This window comes from Trichoplusia ni, chromosome 11, assembly GCF_003590095.1.
Source record: "Trichoplusia ni isolate ovarian cell line Hi5 chromosome 11, tn1, whole genome shotgun sequence".
Lineage (NCBI taxonomy): Eukaryota > Metazoa > Arthropoda > Insecta > Lepidoptera > Noctuidae > Trichoplusia > Trichoplusia ni.
This window is the reverse complement of record NC_039488.1, coordinates 2775930-2792399: the sequence shown is the minus strand read 5'-3', so window position 1 is coordinate 2792399 and position 16470 is coordinate 2775930. Positions and strand designations below refer to the sequence as shown.

Sequence of the window (16470 nt, the reverse complement as noted above, 5' to 3'; positions counted from 1 at the left end):
AAATAGGTATTTTGCCAAGTTTAAAAATGTTTGTTTTATTTCACAATATTTCGTAACTTACGACTGATAATTCAGAAGATTTTTATCATATTGTATTATTATCTGACTATTAGATGATCTAAATATTCATGCTGACAACATGTTTATAATAGGGATCATAAACAAAAAATCTCTTCTTTCAAGATCTAGCAAAGTGAATACATGTTAAATCTAAATAACTCATACACGCAAGTTCAAAAGTAAAATCTACAACAATTCTACATGAATCGTGTAAAAGCAATGAAATTACAGCACATCACAATCATAAAATGTCATCCACGTATCTGTCAAAAGGAACTTGAGGATTCCGGCGGATGTAATACAGACATGACGCAAGTAACTTCCTAGACTCAACAAACCCTAAAAACTTGACGATATAAAATATAGGGAAGCTGACGATCGAACCTTTTTTACTCGATCGCTTAGAATTTATGTGAACAAAGATCGTGCAATAGCGATGAAGTAATAATTATCATGTAACTAGGAAATGAACGAATTCGGCTAAAGTAAATAATCAACGGTCTACACTATTCGTGATGCGGCAATGACAACATCGGGGCACTGATTAGCAACAGCATTTTTTTCGTATCTTTAATATGATTAGGCTGTAAACCATACGTGTTAGGGAAGTTTCTTGTTTTTATTAACCGAGGTAAGATAGGTGCGCCCTGAAGGAAACAGGCAACTTTCTTTAGTTCCAGTAGTTTCTTAGTTTATTTTATAGCATGGCAACCTGCAATATCGATATTATGTTATGGTTACGTCGTCCGAGCTGCGCCTAACCCGTGTAGGGGAAAGTCTAGTAATATTAAATACATTAACTTTTACCAATTATGGACCGGGGTTTGTACATTAGTTGGTGATGTTAATTATACAACACCGCTCCGGAAAATATGATTTTGCAAGAACGTGTCAACCACTACGTAAACAGCTTTTTTATTTATCCATGTTCGTTTATGCGTGTTGATTTTACCTTTCTGGGGGTCATTTGAGTGTTTTGAATTATATTATGATAGTTGTAAGGAAATGGAATAATGTCGTTTGTTAGCAAGTCGTGAAAACTGCAAAGTAATGAGCAATTTTAAGTAGGACATTAAGCTATGATATAAAACAGTTGATAATCATGGTTTTACATCACACGTTATCATCGGCTGGCAACACGAACAACATAAAGTCCAGGAATCACGCTCGTAATCACACGCGGTGTTGATCGGTACATTATCACATACCTATACAATGATTGGTGGGGTAATCGTTTTTACGCTATATGCTATAAATAGATAAAGATACTATGCGATACCACAATCACAGGGGATATCCACCAATGACAACGCGTATCCGTTCCTATATGACAAACTATTTCCCGAGCCTAAATTTTGTTATTTTTAGACAATCTATAAAAAGACTTAGTTTTCATACTTTTTATATTATTACAATCAAGAGCCCGTATAATCAATTGTTTGATCATTTGCATATTATTACCAAGTGTTTGAACCTGACCTTGCTATAGGCACCTATTAGGTGTATGTATTATTACTGGTGCAAGACGATAGCGATAAAAGCTGAGAGCACTTGTAATTGTTTATTTCTCATGTTCGCTGGCTCTACATTTTAGACTTTTAAATAAAACTCTACACTTTAATTGTAGCTTGAAAAAAAACAGGATCAATTATCTACAGAGCCTTTAATAATTATTGAAAAATACAATTTAATATGCTAAATAGGTTTATTCATACATACATCTACATCCCCAACAGGTCGACACTATTGACCTAACGCGCCAATAATGAGCCTAATAGAAGCCGGATAGGTGCACAGTTATACTGGCAGAATTAAATTGTAAACCTCTGTTCTTTCGAATTATGCTGTAAGGCATATAACAATAAAAAAGCAATAAAACAATAAATATAATTATAACAAGAAAATAATATTCATTAAAATAGCCGATTGGTAATTGAAATGCAGTAGCCATCGAGCTATAAGATGATACCACCAAGATGTCAAGGCGGACTTCTAGTTCTAAATGAAACGAGACTAGCTTCTATTTAATTAATAGAAAATTCTCATAACTTGACGCAATCATTACACTGAATAACGAGCCGGTTTATTCTTAGATTACAATAAATAGATTGCTTGTCATCACTCGACTTATTGGCGAGAGTTTACAATCCTCCAGCAAAGATTAAACTACGTTCGAAATGTTCAGGGCTCTGGGTTCGGGCTTACAGCGTTGCTGATAATCTTATGAAAGCAAATCGATTGGTTGTATGTATGTGCCAAATGTTTTAGCCTAATGAAGTGACTGGATAGTTTGAATACCACCCAGAAGCCAAGCAAGGAGGTACTACATCACGATAGCTTTAAACGGCTAGGTTTCAGAGGTCGCCGACGTCGCGTGGCGCGTCAGACAACTCGGTCACGCCGCCTGCCGTATAATTTAATGGCCCATTGTATTCTCTAACGTTTTGGCGTGTCGTGTGCTCAGAACCCACCATTCGCAAAGCCTCCGACAACAGTACATCTTATCGAGCTGATTTCTAATTTCATATACCTACACTTCTTCCTTTCCACTGATTTCACACCAATAATTGAAGGTAATCGATGTATCCACTAAGTATTACAAGTAACGCTTATCGCGTGCGCAAGTACTACCAGAAAACAAGGAATATGTACTTGCAAAGTTCATTACGAAACTTGAATAACATAAATGCATAACACGGTCACGGTTTAAACGCGAAGAAAGAAGTATTTTGATGAAACTTTAAACGTATACCTTGTGTTCTCTTATGTAATGTTGTATTAACTTAATAATTTTTGATATTTACATAGCCATAACATGTGAGTAACACTAATATTTGTTTCGTGTCTACATTTAAGAAATAATTGTAAGGATTATGTAAAAGCAATAAACGTAAGTAATAGCTACAAAATCGTTACTCGAATCGTATTAATATTTAACGATCCAATGTAAATTCGGGTAATAACTGAATCTAATTGAGAATAAGCAGATAAGATTTCAAAGTTGTCCAATTCAATATAGCTCTGAAATTACATGGAAATCACTCGTTGTATTTCCTACTAAGTACCTACTAATAGTGGTCAAGAAAGCTATTATTAAAAATAAACAAATGAAAACCATTCAAGAAACGTTAGTACTGGTATACAACAACTATTATCTTTTTATATCTCACTGCAGCACTGACCTATTAAGAAGAGAACATCAAAGATACATTTTGAAGATCGGTGGAAGATGTAACTTTGCAAAAGGATATCATTAAGGATATAAAAAGCCGTCAAGGCAAACGGATTTTTGACTTTTAATTGAGTTGATTTTTATTTTTATTTAAGTCTGTTACTTGTGTTGGTACTAAATTAGTAACAGAGAACAATTAAACATCGTGATGGATAATAAACTTGCAGGAAAAGGAATTTGCAAAAAGAAACGAATTATGTTACGTTTAAAATTTTATTTTTTCAATCAAAAGTTAAATTCTGTTATAATCTTGTTAACATTGCAATGACTGGCTACCTATAAAATTATTATAAAATATTAAAAACAAGAACATTAACGGAAGGGTAAACATGATTACGTTTTGTACGTAAACGCGATTGCAAAAGGTTTTCTCGAAACATTTATTATTTCCTACACATGCGTATTATATTATCATCAAGTCAGCATTAGTTAAGTTTGCCAAAAAGACGAATACCTCATAACCAGGAAGCGTTGTAAACTGAACCAAGGTCAAATACGACGCGCCACGAGATAATTCTTATCAACGAACATTTTGCAATTACGTATATGTAAGAAAATATATGTACGCTTAACTTTGTCGTTATCATAAAGTATGCCTGTATACCTATATTAAATTAAATTGGGGTCATACATTTTTGAGCAACGAAGGTAAAAAAACAATGCTGCAATTGACTGGTTTCTTTAAATCATCCGAAATGATGAAAGGTGGACCAGGACTTACTCATGCTCATGTAACAAGTAAATAAGTGGCAATCTAAAAAGTGTGCTACTTAAATTATAAAGTGAAACATGTAGTCCCGTTAAGGGTCTGTACTTAAAAGGTAAAAACGGATCCCTGCTCTAAGGCTGTTTATTCATCAGTCCATCCGTGTCTTACCCGGCTGTATGTCATGAACCCTGATAGCTAGACGGTTGAAATGTTCACAGACAATATATTTCTGTTGGCGCTATAACAGCAAATAATGAAAATAAACTTCGAGGTTAAGCAACGTTTTGTATGAGCATAAATGTGATGATGGGTGACTTATTTTTAGTGAAAATATGTTTTTCTTCTTTCTACTTGCACGGGACAGTCAGTTTCGCGAGAAGGACTGACCGGTTTTTATTTATAGACTTTTACAGAGTAGGGTTTAATTTCGTAACGCCTGCACGGAGGTATCCCGTATAGCTGATTCGTTTACATCGCGGTGGTCACGGATCAGATACAGCTTATACAACGTGCGATGACGCGTGAAGCGTGGCCATGGAGCGACCTAGGGCGTGCGTCCTCGTCGCCACATCCACGGACCATAACGACAGATTCATTTTCGTACTTAATACTTTACTATCCGCAAGATATCTATTGTTCCGCAATGAAAATAGATTTACAATAGCTTATGAATTGAATATTTATCGCAATACAAGTTTTCTTACTGAAATTAGTAGCACAAAAACTCTTCATGTTTACTCTTGCTTAAAATTTAAATTCTACATTGCAAAATAAACAGAAATTAAGATTATCTTCAAAAGAAATTCAACGGGCTGAATCATTAGGTTCGAAATTCAATTTCATTCATGTGTACATTAAATCTCCGTAAAGGTTTGTCGATAAATGTTATTCATCTTAGAGCAAAAAAATATATTATTTAAGTCACGATTCATGTGCGTCCCGAAACGACATTTTATAGACTTAGCCTTCCGTTCGCTTCCGGCCGGGCAGCTGCGCCGGCACCGGCCGATTGTTAATCATATCATTATTCAGCATCTTTGTCTCATTGCGTGTATGAATTATATAATTTACTTTTTGTCCACATGTATTTTATATCAGGATGTTAACATGCTATTCCAAATCAGCGCGATGTAATCTTTTTACAATAATAGTGAAGACAGACTACGGCAAATACAAGTAAGGATAATGTAAATAATATTTCACGTTAAACTAGAACGATTGGCTTTATCCAAAATAAAAAACTATTAAATAATAAATCATGCTAAATTTCTAACATTAATTTCCTTTGAAATATTAGTTATTAATGCCCCTGTTAAGTACTTGTTATTGTAAAATTTCAAATAAAATTACAATTATTGAGTAAATTACCAGTAAACACAATTTATTCTGCTTTTAAGCAGTAATTTATAACAAATTATTGCCTTATTTGCGTCAAATATTAAAAGTTGTACCTAATTGTAAATTTTAAACAATTATATTTTTTTTCAATTTTATTTATTGGTGTATTGTGCTCAATCTTTTTCAAAGCGTGACAAAAGGCACGTGTACACTTGTCGCGGCATACAAAACGAGTTTAAAATATTTATTTAATAGTTCGACCCAGTTAATTCGTGTAAACAAAGCCTGCGGAACAGGGTCGCAGACGATTGGGCGAGGTGAGCGACCCCGTTATCTGGCGATCATTCCGGTTAAAGCTTATCACCGAACTCTAGACTAATTGACAACAATCACCAGATGCAACTAGATTTGAATGACGCATTACACTTATATTACGTATTTTACTGTAATCATTATTACCCGTTCGTGTGTTAGACAACACAATATTGTTATTATTTAACCGGTCTAATAAATCATATGAAATTAAAATTGCTGTTCGAAATACTTTATTTTATATCGTAGTAACTTCTAGACATTTGAATTTAAAACGAAATATGTTTTGCTACGGTTCGTAGCTCTAGTTAAACTTTACTGTAGAGTTAAGACACGGTGTTTAAAAATAGATATTTAATTACGTATTGCATAATTAACCATAATTAGTATGTGAATAAATTAAACGTGTATTTTTTTACAATATGCGTACTATTATAATATAATTTACCAATATATGGATATAAAATCAATTTAAGTTGTATTCGTAGTACATTTAACTGAGTCTTACTTAGCTTATCAAGAGTTATCGTTTGAATGGACTGACAACAATACTAATACTACATAAGAGCGCTTATAGTATTACGTAGCATTTAATATTTAAGATTAGATTTCAGCGTATTAACCACAAGTAGAACTACGCAGCCAGACTAGTATCGCGTAGCGTTATCAACATCGGTTTAAGTATATGGAAGTCACTGTAGCACTTCTAATCAATTAGTGTTCTATTAATAAGATTCGATTTCACACTCTAAACATCATGCTATGACTTGAGAATTGGAAGTCGTAATCAACTTCGTTTTGTTGACTCTCCTTTCACTTGATTGGGAAATCTGATATTCGTTGCGGATTACGCAACGATTGCTTGTTAAATAAGGTGGTTATTATTTTGACCGTATATTCTGGATTATGTGTTAAGGTAGAGCAAACAGCCTTGGGAGCGACTTCGACCGGCGGACCTCCAAATTACACATAACAGTGGCGTAGCGGAGTGGGACAAAAACGCGAGGCCTTGGGCGGAACCACTAGCTCGCTGCTTCCTCATGCAGCCATTAGATGTTGCCAACTATCCATGCCGATCGACCATCCAAAACATTCCACAATAATTTTTTTTTACAAGAAATGACACTATCGTACAAATCAGAACAATCTAATGGCTGTATGATAAGCTTTGGTTGATAACGGAGGTACATACTGCTCTCTTGACGAGGAAAAATAATGCACAACTTCTGACGCAACTTTTCATAAAAATATTATTGTTAAGTATGTTATTAATAACAAACAAGTGAGAGCATTATGTCCTGTCGAACTTAAAAATATTTATTGTTATATCAAAGATCATTCATCTTAATTTCATCAAGTTCAAATAAAAATATAAAGAAACAACAGTAGCAAAAACGTAAAAATCATTAATGGAACGATTCCGTCTAGTTTTTTCAAATCAAATTTATTTCACTAGATGAAATTTAGATCCGATCAAGATTTAGTTTTATGTAACACCAAATCTAGTGAGACAAGACCGGTACTATGGAAATAATTAAATTGGATTACGTAAACTATTTCGACTGTGCGATAGTAAACTACAAGAATTATTTTCGTATTTCACTGATTTTGGCTCACTAGAAACAGTTTCAACTAATCTACGTTTCCACATGTAATCTTAACAGATTAGTCTAAAAAAGAGTGTTAACTGTGAGTCAGCATAATTAAGATAAACATAAATTTACTGTTTTAATATTATTGTGATAACAGTTACTCATTGTTACACTAACCGTGTCCGATGTCTCGTAATGACCTCGTCAATCACAATTCAAAGATAATTAAATAAGACTGAATAAGCTATTTACAGAACATGCAACATCATTATTTACAGCTAAAGCTTTTTTCAGTAGAATTAAACTCATTGAAAATAAAGAAGCGAGGCCATTACTTTCCGAAGGTAATTAACGGACATTCTTAGCGTGAGAATGTTCATTATTTACTTGAATACGGAGCTTAGACTCACCATCACAGGTAGCGGCCATGAACTTGCCGTTAGCAGAGAAGTCCACCAGAAGGACAGTGCCCGGGTGTCCTTTGAGATTCTTGAGCAGCCAAGGGTGGCTGAATTCCGATTTCCCTTTCCATGTCGTGCGTTTCTTTGTTTTCCCACTAACTCTCGTTTCGGTTGCGGTCGTCTCAGAATTTACTTCTTCTACTGGAGCACCTGTAATCCGAAACATAAATAATTTATATCTAAGTTAAAAAATTAATGACAGCTTAAAAAGGTGAATGAACTTAAAAGTTTTGCAATATCGTTCCGTTCGATTAATAAAAAAGCGGTCTAATATTTAAATGGTGTTAATGCACGACCAATGACGGGTCATTCACTCATTGACAAAATTCTTTAGAGGTCCTGTTTTATAAATAGGTATAAATACGAGCGCGGCGCCACGCGGTTTTCGATCAGGTAATCGAACCTCTGATCTTTTTGTATTTCGAACTTAATATGTATCACGTAATTAAAATACGCTGCAAATTTTTCGGAAAAACTCGGAAATAATTATGATCTATCGTACTAAATGCTCTAGGTATGCCATATAACGTTTTAAACTGGAAGTAGGTTGACGTGATGCTTATAAAAATACCGTTACAGTCATGACTAACGGACAAAAATTTCTGAACAGATATACAATACATGGTATATCTTGTTACGATGTAGAGCCAACAGTTTCCTCGTACCTGCCTCATGTAGGATTAGAACAAGATGATGATGTCAGGCACGCGTCATCGTAGATGAAGCGTGACTAAGCTAAACTTATTGTTCGCTTTTTAAGTCATTGAAAACTTATAGAGGTCTGTATATTTAATTTTTATATAAATGGATATTTACATACTAGATATTTGTTAATTGTTATGTTTATTGTACATAAACTTCCTAGTCTGGTAGCGAGGCGGTAAAATTAGTAGGTGCGCTAAACACGACACCGGGTAATTGACCCGAAAACCCACCTAGAAGACCACGCAATGATCACGGTTCACTATAGAGGATTGAATATTATCTCATACCGTTCCATTCCAATGCCTGTATACTAAAAACAAATAGTGATTCAGTATTACTCATATGAAGGTATGTAACAGTGAATCGGTCAATCGGATTCACTAATCTAGGCATTCGTGGAACTAAATAAGCAGAAAAACATTCGCTCAGTTTGATTGTCTTACCGAACTGTAATCTTTTTTATTTAGTTTATTATTTTAATTTCCAAAGCCTTAAGATTTTAATGACGTTATTGTTTCATTACAGCAAAAAAACGAAATGTCGTTGCCATGCGAAATACATAAATTATTTCGAAAGACTAAAGGCTATTGTTATAGTGAAGCTGTTAGCTAATTTACTTCACATATCTGTAACAGATCGCAGATTCAGAATAATACAACGGAAGCGAGGAAAGGTCTCGTTAATACAATACGTTATGAGAAAGTCGACTTTGTTCCTTTCTGTATTGTATTGCACTTTTTTTGCGCGCACGTTCAACCCATACAAAACCGTTGGCGGCAGATGGTGTGCACTGTGCTGTTGCATTTCATTTGGTACTATAATTCCAGCAACGGTCGGACGACACAAAACTTTTGTATGTGTGAGTGAGTGAATCATGTGGTCTTCAGGCATGCCAGCTGTTGCTACCTAATCGACGCATCTTCTCAGAACAACTTTTCCAAGAAGGTTCGCAAATTACAAAGAACGTAATATAAGAATCCAATCCATGCATCTGAGCTGTCTGCTTTAATGTTTTAACGGAATAAATATTAGTACTCTATAAATGTGTAATGCGATATACTAATTAAGAAGCCTTATTTTTTAGACACTGATTGTCTTGGCGTTAAATCGAATCGTCAAATATTTTATTAATTCAAAACAAACTTGATCAGTGATTTTAATATTTATAGACTCATAATTTTAAATGATGGTGTTTATCATCAAACTAGTCGGAAGTAGGTAACTGTATAACATATGTAGACAAATGTAGCTTTAATTTGCAATAATGATGATAATTATTTAATTTTAGACCGACGGCTAGGTTAAAAACATTTTTACGGGCATCGAACTGGAAACCTCTAGTGCGTCGCGTTTTAAGACCTCTTTTGAGTAAGTGCACAATCCGGTCGTCGAACTCTCGCTCCCTCGAGGATATTTCTGCTATAACATCCGATTTCCGTATCAACTTATATGTATTAATGTCGTAATATTGCCAAACATATAAACATGAAAAGAAACTTCTGTAATGTTAAGCTAAAATAAAATCGACAAACATTTACTGTTTATATTTTAATGTCTCGAAAGTAAGCGACTTTAAGCTTCTTACGTAAGTTAATGTTCACTTAAATGGCGAGAGAAAGTGAGGCAATTCATGCTGCACTGAAACAAAACACAAGAATTGTGTTCTGTAGCTTTTAGTTATTTAAATACTTTTATTTTATAAAATAAATGCGATTTGCTATCTTATGTAAGGAGGAAAATGAATATACTATTTTTATTGCTTTACTTGTAACCTCTTTATAGAGAAACCTTTATATTTTAGTGGGACAATGGCAGAATAGTATTATTATAGTGACTTCATATTTTCTCTATTCATATAATGCTAATAAAGATAGACTTAGCTATGACTAGAACACTTCAATAGAGGACAATAAATAAACAAACAAAAATAGATTACTACAAGTATTGATTGCTTGTAACCATAATAAACAGTAGTAGGTATAACCACATGTTGCTAGGTATTAAATAACCTTATAATTTTATTTTAATCAATACAGGTGTTAAGATATAAATGTGACCTAAACAGATACAATAAGTTACATTAACATAAAATGATTCACATAATAAACATTTATTCTTGTACACATAAACCAGGTTTTCTGTAAAACTGTTTTGTTCAATAATATTTGTTCAGATGTAGTGTCATGTAACGGTGAATTGAAACATAATGGCCCGTTACTTTAACATACAGAATGTCATACCAGCTTTATAAAAACAATAACAATCAGTGTAAATGGTATAAACAGTTGCAATTAGATAGTTTGAATTTTTGAGTTCTCAACATAAAGTTCTGTTATACTTAGTTTAACCAGATTTTATTACATTTAATTTGCTGGTTGCATTTTAGTAAATATTTTTTTAGAACTAAAATATTATTTTTGTACAAACACTAACTTCCAGAGATTAACTAATTATGATGAACATTAGAAAAAAAAATGATTTGGCCTAATTTAATATAATAAAAATAAAATAAGCATAATATATTTATTTCTATTACATATATTATATTATATTTTCAGAGCCTTTTATAGGTAGACCTACAAAAATTACTTACATAAACAAAATATTATTAAAGTTAGCCTGTATTAATCCTGTTAAAAAAAATATTTACTGCCTTTTCCAAAGTTACAATTAACTAACAATTTTTTAATATTATTTAATGTTTTTCCTTAGCCATACTGCTTAAACTATAACATTCGTGGTTTAAAAAACGTTTTTATGGTGAGAATTAAATTAGACATATTATGTTAGCATAGAAGTTAATTACACTTTTAATTAAAGCCGTTAAAAAAATATTGTTGTATATTTTATTCTACGTGAGACGCGGTTACCACATGGGTAGTTTTAGTTAACTGCATGCATGCAAGCATGGCGGTGCATAATTTACGTATGCGTGCAAACTTATTGAAAGTTTATTTTAAGTTCAGGTAGGCGTTAGATTAGCGGAATAAGTGATGTACCTATTCACGAGAACACATTCGTACGAAGTGTGTCAGCTGCATTCTTCGAATACAGTTATAGCATCGTCCGTTCACATCGAATAAAAACCGCAAGAGAATTAACCAGTTATTATAGATACCATTCTGCCGCCTATTTTTGTTAGACCACAAATCACTACCTAAGCTCAATTTTCTACTTACTTTAAACTCCCTATGATAAGTATTTTTATTTCATTTATTCCACAAACGTAAAACTTACCTGTATCGCTCTCAATCTCATGTTTTAATGCTTCCTTTTTCTTACTTTTAAAAACGGTCTTATATACAAAATGTAATATTACACAAATAAAAATTGTTGTTCCCGCCAAGAGGAACACGTTAAAGTTCTGACCGGCTTGAATATCGCCCATTTTCACTCAAAATTCTTTACGAAAACGTTTTAGGGACACAGAACTAAAAATCACGACAGCTACGATCACGCGGTCACTAAGTCACAATAACTAACCACAGATATTTAAGCTTGACTGAACGTCTGAACCGATTGAGTGAAGTGAATGGAATGGGCTACTGAACGTCGTTCACCGCTATAATACGCTAGTCGCTTCAGAAGTAGTTGACCAAGGACGTAAAGTAAAAATGTGTGGATGAAGTTGTTTACTCATATTGTTTAACATCTTACCGGAGGGTAAAAATTCTATATAGAGGTAAATAAGGCAAATGTAATCGTGTCATATAATTTTGTGCTTTTTTTTGGGTTATGAGTCAACTTATATGAAATAACTACATTTTAAAAAAATAGAAATTTAGTAATTTTAGACGAGAGTTCATGCATCCGATGCATCTCAACGAGTAGATGTGTTCAGAGTACTTCAAAGAACAATTTTTCAGGTTACATATTATCACGATATAGATCATGCTTAATAATTTAAATGTACCGCTTTCAGATTAACTGGTGGCAGCATTCATATTAATCATGGATATTTTTGGAACTGTTTTTTAACCTAAGCAGTATTTTTTTAGTTTATATTTAAATTTGAACCTACGCGCGACGCAGCCAAAGCCCATGCCATGAATTATCTAGTACGGCAACACAAAATATTTAAAACAATAGATTTATTAAGTTTAATGAAACTTCTTGCATTTTAAGTACTGGTCGACGATGTTTTTAGAACTTAAAAGAAAAAAACTAAAAGCAGTCACTCACCGAACCTAATCAAACCAAAATATGATGAAATAAAAATAACAAACATTTTTTTATATAAAATACCATGCCGTTCGGTCGGAGTAGGAGTAGGAGCAGCAGGTAAGAAGCGAATACAATTTTATTATTATCAATATTTCAAATGTTAATGATTTTTTATGATAGTTATGATAAATTAATTTGACATTGTTTATTGAGTTGACCAGTAGGTAGCACACTTTGGTAAATTATTCTTATAATTATTCCTAATACATACATTATTTGTTTTTGTATTTTTTTCGAAATGATTTGCCTACGCGATTAAATAAAAGCAAAATCAAAACATTTTCCTTCATTTTTAAATTTCGGAAAAGGAACGCTTCTTTAAAAAAAAAATCGTCATGTTGGTCACATTGATTTTATGCCATCTCTTTCTTTCATGTTATGCGCCCAGTTGAAGAACAGAGAAAGGAATACCATTCTATATTTAAAATTTCTAGAAAGTTGTCGCTGTTCTCTTAAATTGACAGCTGGTTAACCAAAGTGTCAGTTTATCGGAAGTGTTGTTCGAGTTCGAATAGTATTGCGTGTGACAAGTTTTTTAAAGTATAATCAAGATGCCTCGACGAGGTCGTTCTGCAAGCCCTCCTCCTGCGCCCCAACGCCGGTAAGCCTAATTTATTAACACAATTGCGTATATATATCTTAGCGTGTGGAGATAACCTAGGTTTTGGTTTATGGTTTTAGGGCTGCACCTCAACAGAGCTATGTCCCGGCTCGTGCTCCACCTGCAGCTCCAGCTCCCGCTCCTGCGGCAGCTATGGCTCAGCCCCAGCAGCCCTCAATGTTTTCGCAGATGGCTGCCACAGCAGGTGGTGTAGCCGTCGGATCTGCAGTGGTGCGTAATTTATTGTTACGTAACGTAAACATTGTTATTTTGACCTTAACCTTAAAATTAATATTTTTCGAAGAATGACCGATTCCTAAAATCATCTCCTCTTTTTACAGTTGCAATAAGTTTGGATAGGACTGGCTTGCCGCCAAGCAATGAGGAGATAGTCACATGTTATCGTGACGTTACCATGATTCAGTTCTTTTTGTTTACATCATTTGACATTTTGCACAATAAATATATTGATTGCATGTTTCATTATTGGCAGTGTTGAGTTATTCTCTTTTAGACTATGATTAATTTATTTTTCACAACATGAAATCTCTAAACCCAGTTGCATCATAATAATATGTTTTGCTGCAGGGTCATGTGGCTGGTAGTGCTATAACTGGCTTGTTCAGCGGTGGAAGTAGCAGTGAGCCTGCACAACAGCAAGCAGCACAGCCTGCAGCTCAAACACTAAACCAGTACCAGAACCAGCAGCCCCAAGGACCCTGTGCTTGGGAGATTAAGCAGTTTATTGAATGTGCCCAGCAGCAACATGACCTGAGCCTTTGCGAGGGATTCAATGAGGCTCTGCGTCAATGCAAGATTAACAACCACATCTAAATTTAGAAAAATCTTCAAGGTGCCATACTATTGTTAAATCAAGTAAAATGCTTTACTATTTTCCAACTTCAATATTTATGTTGTACAAGAAATATGTACACACAGTCTATTCCATCAGAGGCTTTTTCAAAATTAAAACTTTTGTTATGAAAAATTGTAATGGGCACCTTCCAAGTAGTTATTATTTCTGACTTAGACTAATGGAAATATGATTTCCTTGCACTAGCAAATTAAATAGTGTTTTTATTATTATTTTACATTATTATTTAAGACAATTTATTGTGATGTAGAATTCTATAAACTCAATTTATCCATTTCTTTTATTAACTTTTAGAACAATAAAAAAAAATAAAAAACCAAAAACCCAATTTGTTGTTTTACTTTACACTTTAGTAGTCAGAGTTAAGTACCTAGACAACTTAAAGAAAAGTGACAAAAGATTTTCATGTATGGTAAAACAGGGAATGGACGCACATATTTTTGTGGTGGATATAAACAGGTTTTATTAAGATGTTTATATTTGTTGTTTAACAAGACAAAATGTAAAGATTATATGAAAACTCTTAAGTATTTCATAACTTGTAAGCATATGCTTGTGACCCCCTAAACAACACTATTTTCTGTTCACCGCTCGAAACTACTCACCCTGTTTTACGGTAATGAGTAAGGAAATAACATTGCAGGCTTTGATCAAAACTTGTTACCTCTCGGTAAACTCGCCATTCTGCACATTTGAACGTTTAATGACAAATTAGACTACATCTGTATACCTATAACAGCAGCATGTGTAGACAGTGCCATCCGAATAGGTATAAGCAGTACGTATATCCCTTTTTTAAGTTTTTACCTCCTTTCCCTAGACATGAATACTGCTTTTAACAACTCAATATACGAGAATGTTGGTTACGTCTCTGGTGTATTTGTACATTTAAGGTAGCATTAAACTCATCGCAAAGAAATAATTTGTGTTATTATATGAAATACCATTAAAAAATAAAAATATATTTCAGCTAACTCTTATCTACTGAGAAAATCAGACGGTTAAAGAGATAAAGAATTTACATATGTATGTATTATATTGAATAGCGCGGGCCGAGGTCGTTCGACGCGGTCGTATCAGCATGCCCCAGCGCGAAGCCCTCCTCCTATTGTTACTCAGCCCCAACGGCGCTCCATGTTCAGAGACGCCGCTGCCGTTGCCGGGGGTGTAACTGTGGGCACAACTGTGGTAAGAACACTTTGAGGAGAGATTTTTAACACAGTGGGAAAACCGGCCGTATAAGAAATGTTTATCTAGGACACAAGATGTTTTTAGTATCTTTGAGGGTCGATAAAGGTGGGGATTTGGGGAACAAAAAAGACGACTGGCTCAGTTCTATCGTCGAGTGGTTAGAAGCTACTAGCCCCACTTATTACATATCGTTCAAGTCGATACTTCTTTAACTTGTGCACTTTAACGAATGCTCATTAGAATACACTACAATTTGTAAGGGTCATTCGATACCGTAAGAGCAGCGTCACCAGACTAAAATTATAGTTTGAATACCAATCTAGTAGTGAAGATATTTTTAATTTGATGAATGCAGTTTCTCAGATGTAGGCAGTGGCAGTGCATAATATAGCTGCTGTAGTATTGAAAAATGATATATAAAGTCTAAAAACAAGTTTGCTGTTGATTTGCAGGGTCATTTGGCCGGAGAAGCTATATCCGGATTGTTTGGTGGCGGCAGACGTGAGGACGTCGCTCGATCCTTACCGCAAGATTATGACTACGGACACGAGCCGTCTGGCCCATGCGCCTTCGAAATATCACAGTTCCTGCAATGCGCAGCTAGCCATCAAGACTTGCAAGAATGTCAAGAGTTTAATGATGCTCTTAGAGAATGCAAGCGCCGAAACCGTAAGTACAGCTACTACAGCATCTTCATACAAATGTATCGTTTGAATGATACCGATCCTTTGAAAAAAAGGCTTGTAGTTATTTGTAGTGGATACTTCTTAGCTTTCTACTTATCAAATAAATCATCATGGCTACTTTGTTACAGGTATACCTTAACTCACACTCCAGGAATAGCCGACCCATAGCAGCAATAGGCAATAGTTACCAATCCTATACAAATAAATCCTTTTAAAAGTATTTTGTCTTTTACTCCAGAGTCATAAGACAATTGCCTGCACTCAACTTGGAATAAAGTTTGAAGTGCTTAAATAATTTTATTTAAGATTTATAAGGAAATACTTATATGATTAAAACAACAAATACAGTCTGTATATGTATAAACTTAAACTTTATTTACACAAAAGTACACTTGTGACATTTTGCAGCATAAATAATCCAATTTTCTTTTAGTTGTAGATAAACAAAAACAGTTCTGACATGGTTATTTGAGATTTTACAACTG

General features: G+C 34.1%; 3 protein-coding genes across 5 annotated transcripts in view; 2 read left to right on the top strand and 1 right to left on the bottom strand.

Annotated features, from left to right (window-relative positions):
* Positions 1–11941, bottom strand: part of LOC113498650 (transducin beta-like protein 2) — a 50996-nt gene extending 39055 nt beyond the window's left edge. Inside the window, exons 1-2 of one of the 2 annotated variants that reach the window (XM_026878746.1) lie at positions 11647–11941; positions 7654–7854 (exon numbers count right to left, since the gene is read on the bottom strand). In XM_026878746.1, coding sequence (XP_026734547.1) covers positions 7654–7854; positions 11647–11797 — 352 coding nt within the window. In that variant the 5' untranslated portion in view covers positions 11798–11941. The remainder of the gene's footprint in view (positions 1–7653; positions 7855–11646) is intronic. The other variant, XM_026878744.1, reaches the window with a different exon arrangement.
* Positions 11942–12523: 582 nt separating this feature from the next.
* On the top strand, positions 12524–16205 carry LOC113498652 (coiled-coil-helix-coiled-coil-helix domain-containing protein 2-like). Of its 2 annotated transcripts, XM_026878749.1 has the most exons (5): positions 12642–12690; positions 14752–14886; positions 15155–15296; positions 15752–15968; positions 16114–16205. In XM_026878749.1, exons 2-5 carry the CDS (start codon positions 14852–14854, stop codon positions 16122–16124), a joined length of 405 nt encoding a protein of 134 aa, XP_026734550.1. In that variant the 5' UTR covers positions 12642–12690; positions 14752–14851; the 3' UTR covers positions 16125–16205. The 2 variants fall into 2 exon arrangements, with proteins under 2 accessions (XP_026734549.1, XP_026734550.1); XM_026878748.1 differs by lacking the exon at positions 14752–14886 and having other exon boundaries at positions 12524–12690.
* On the top strand, positions 13023–14436 carry LOC113498651 (coiled-coil-helix-coiled-coil-helix domain-containing protein 2). The gene is made up of 3 exons (XM_026878747.1): positions 13023–13234; positions 13315–13465; positions 13823–14436. The coding sequence occupies exons 1-3, from the start codon at positions 13185–13187 to the stop codon at positions 14066–14068; spliced, it is 447 nt and encodes a 148-aa protein (XP_026734548.1). The 5' UTR covers positions 13023–13184; the 3' UTR covers positions 14069–14436.
* Positions 16206–16470: the final 265 nt, after the last annotated feature.

Excerpts from the sequence above, each read along its gene's own strand:
- LOC113498651 (XM_026878747.1), top strand. The coding sequence starts at position 13,185 with ATGCCTCGACGAGGTCGTTCTGCAAGCCCTCCTCCTGCGCCCCAACGC. Across the intron at positions 13,235-13,314 it reads CCTCCTGCGCCCCAACGCCG|GGCTGCACCTCAACAGAGCT; the intron begins GTAAGCCTAATT and ends TTATGGTTTTAG. Across the intron at positions 13,466-13,822 it reads TAGCCGTCGGATCTGCAGTG|GGTCATGTGGCTGGTAGTGC; the intron begins GTGCGTAATTTA and ends GTTTTGCTGCAG.
- LOC113498652 (XM_026878748.1), top strand. The coding sequence starts at position 12,656 with ATGCCGTTCGGTCGGAGTAGGAGTAGGAGCAGCAG. Across the intron at positions 12,691-15,154 it reads AGTAGGAGTAGGAGCAGCAG|CGCGGGCCGAGGTCGTTCGA; the intron begins GTAAGAAGCGAA and ends TATATTGAATAG. Across the intron at positions 15,297-15,751 it reads TAACTGTGGGCACAACTGTG|GGTCATTTGGCCGGAGAAGC; the intron begins GTAAGAACACTT and ends GTTGATTTGCAG.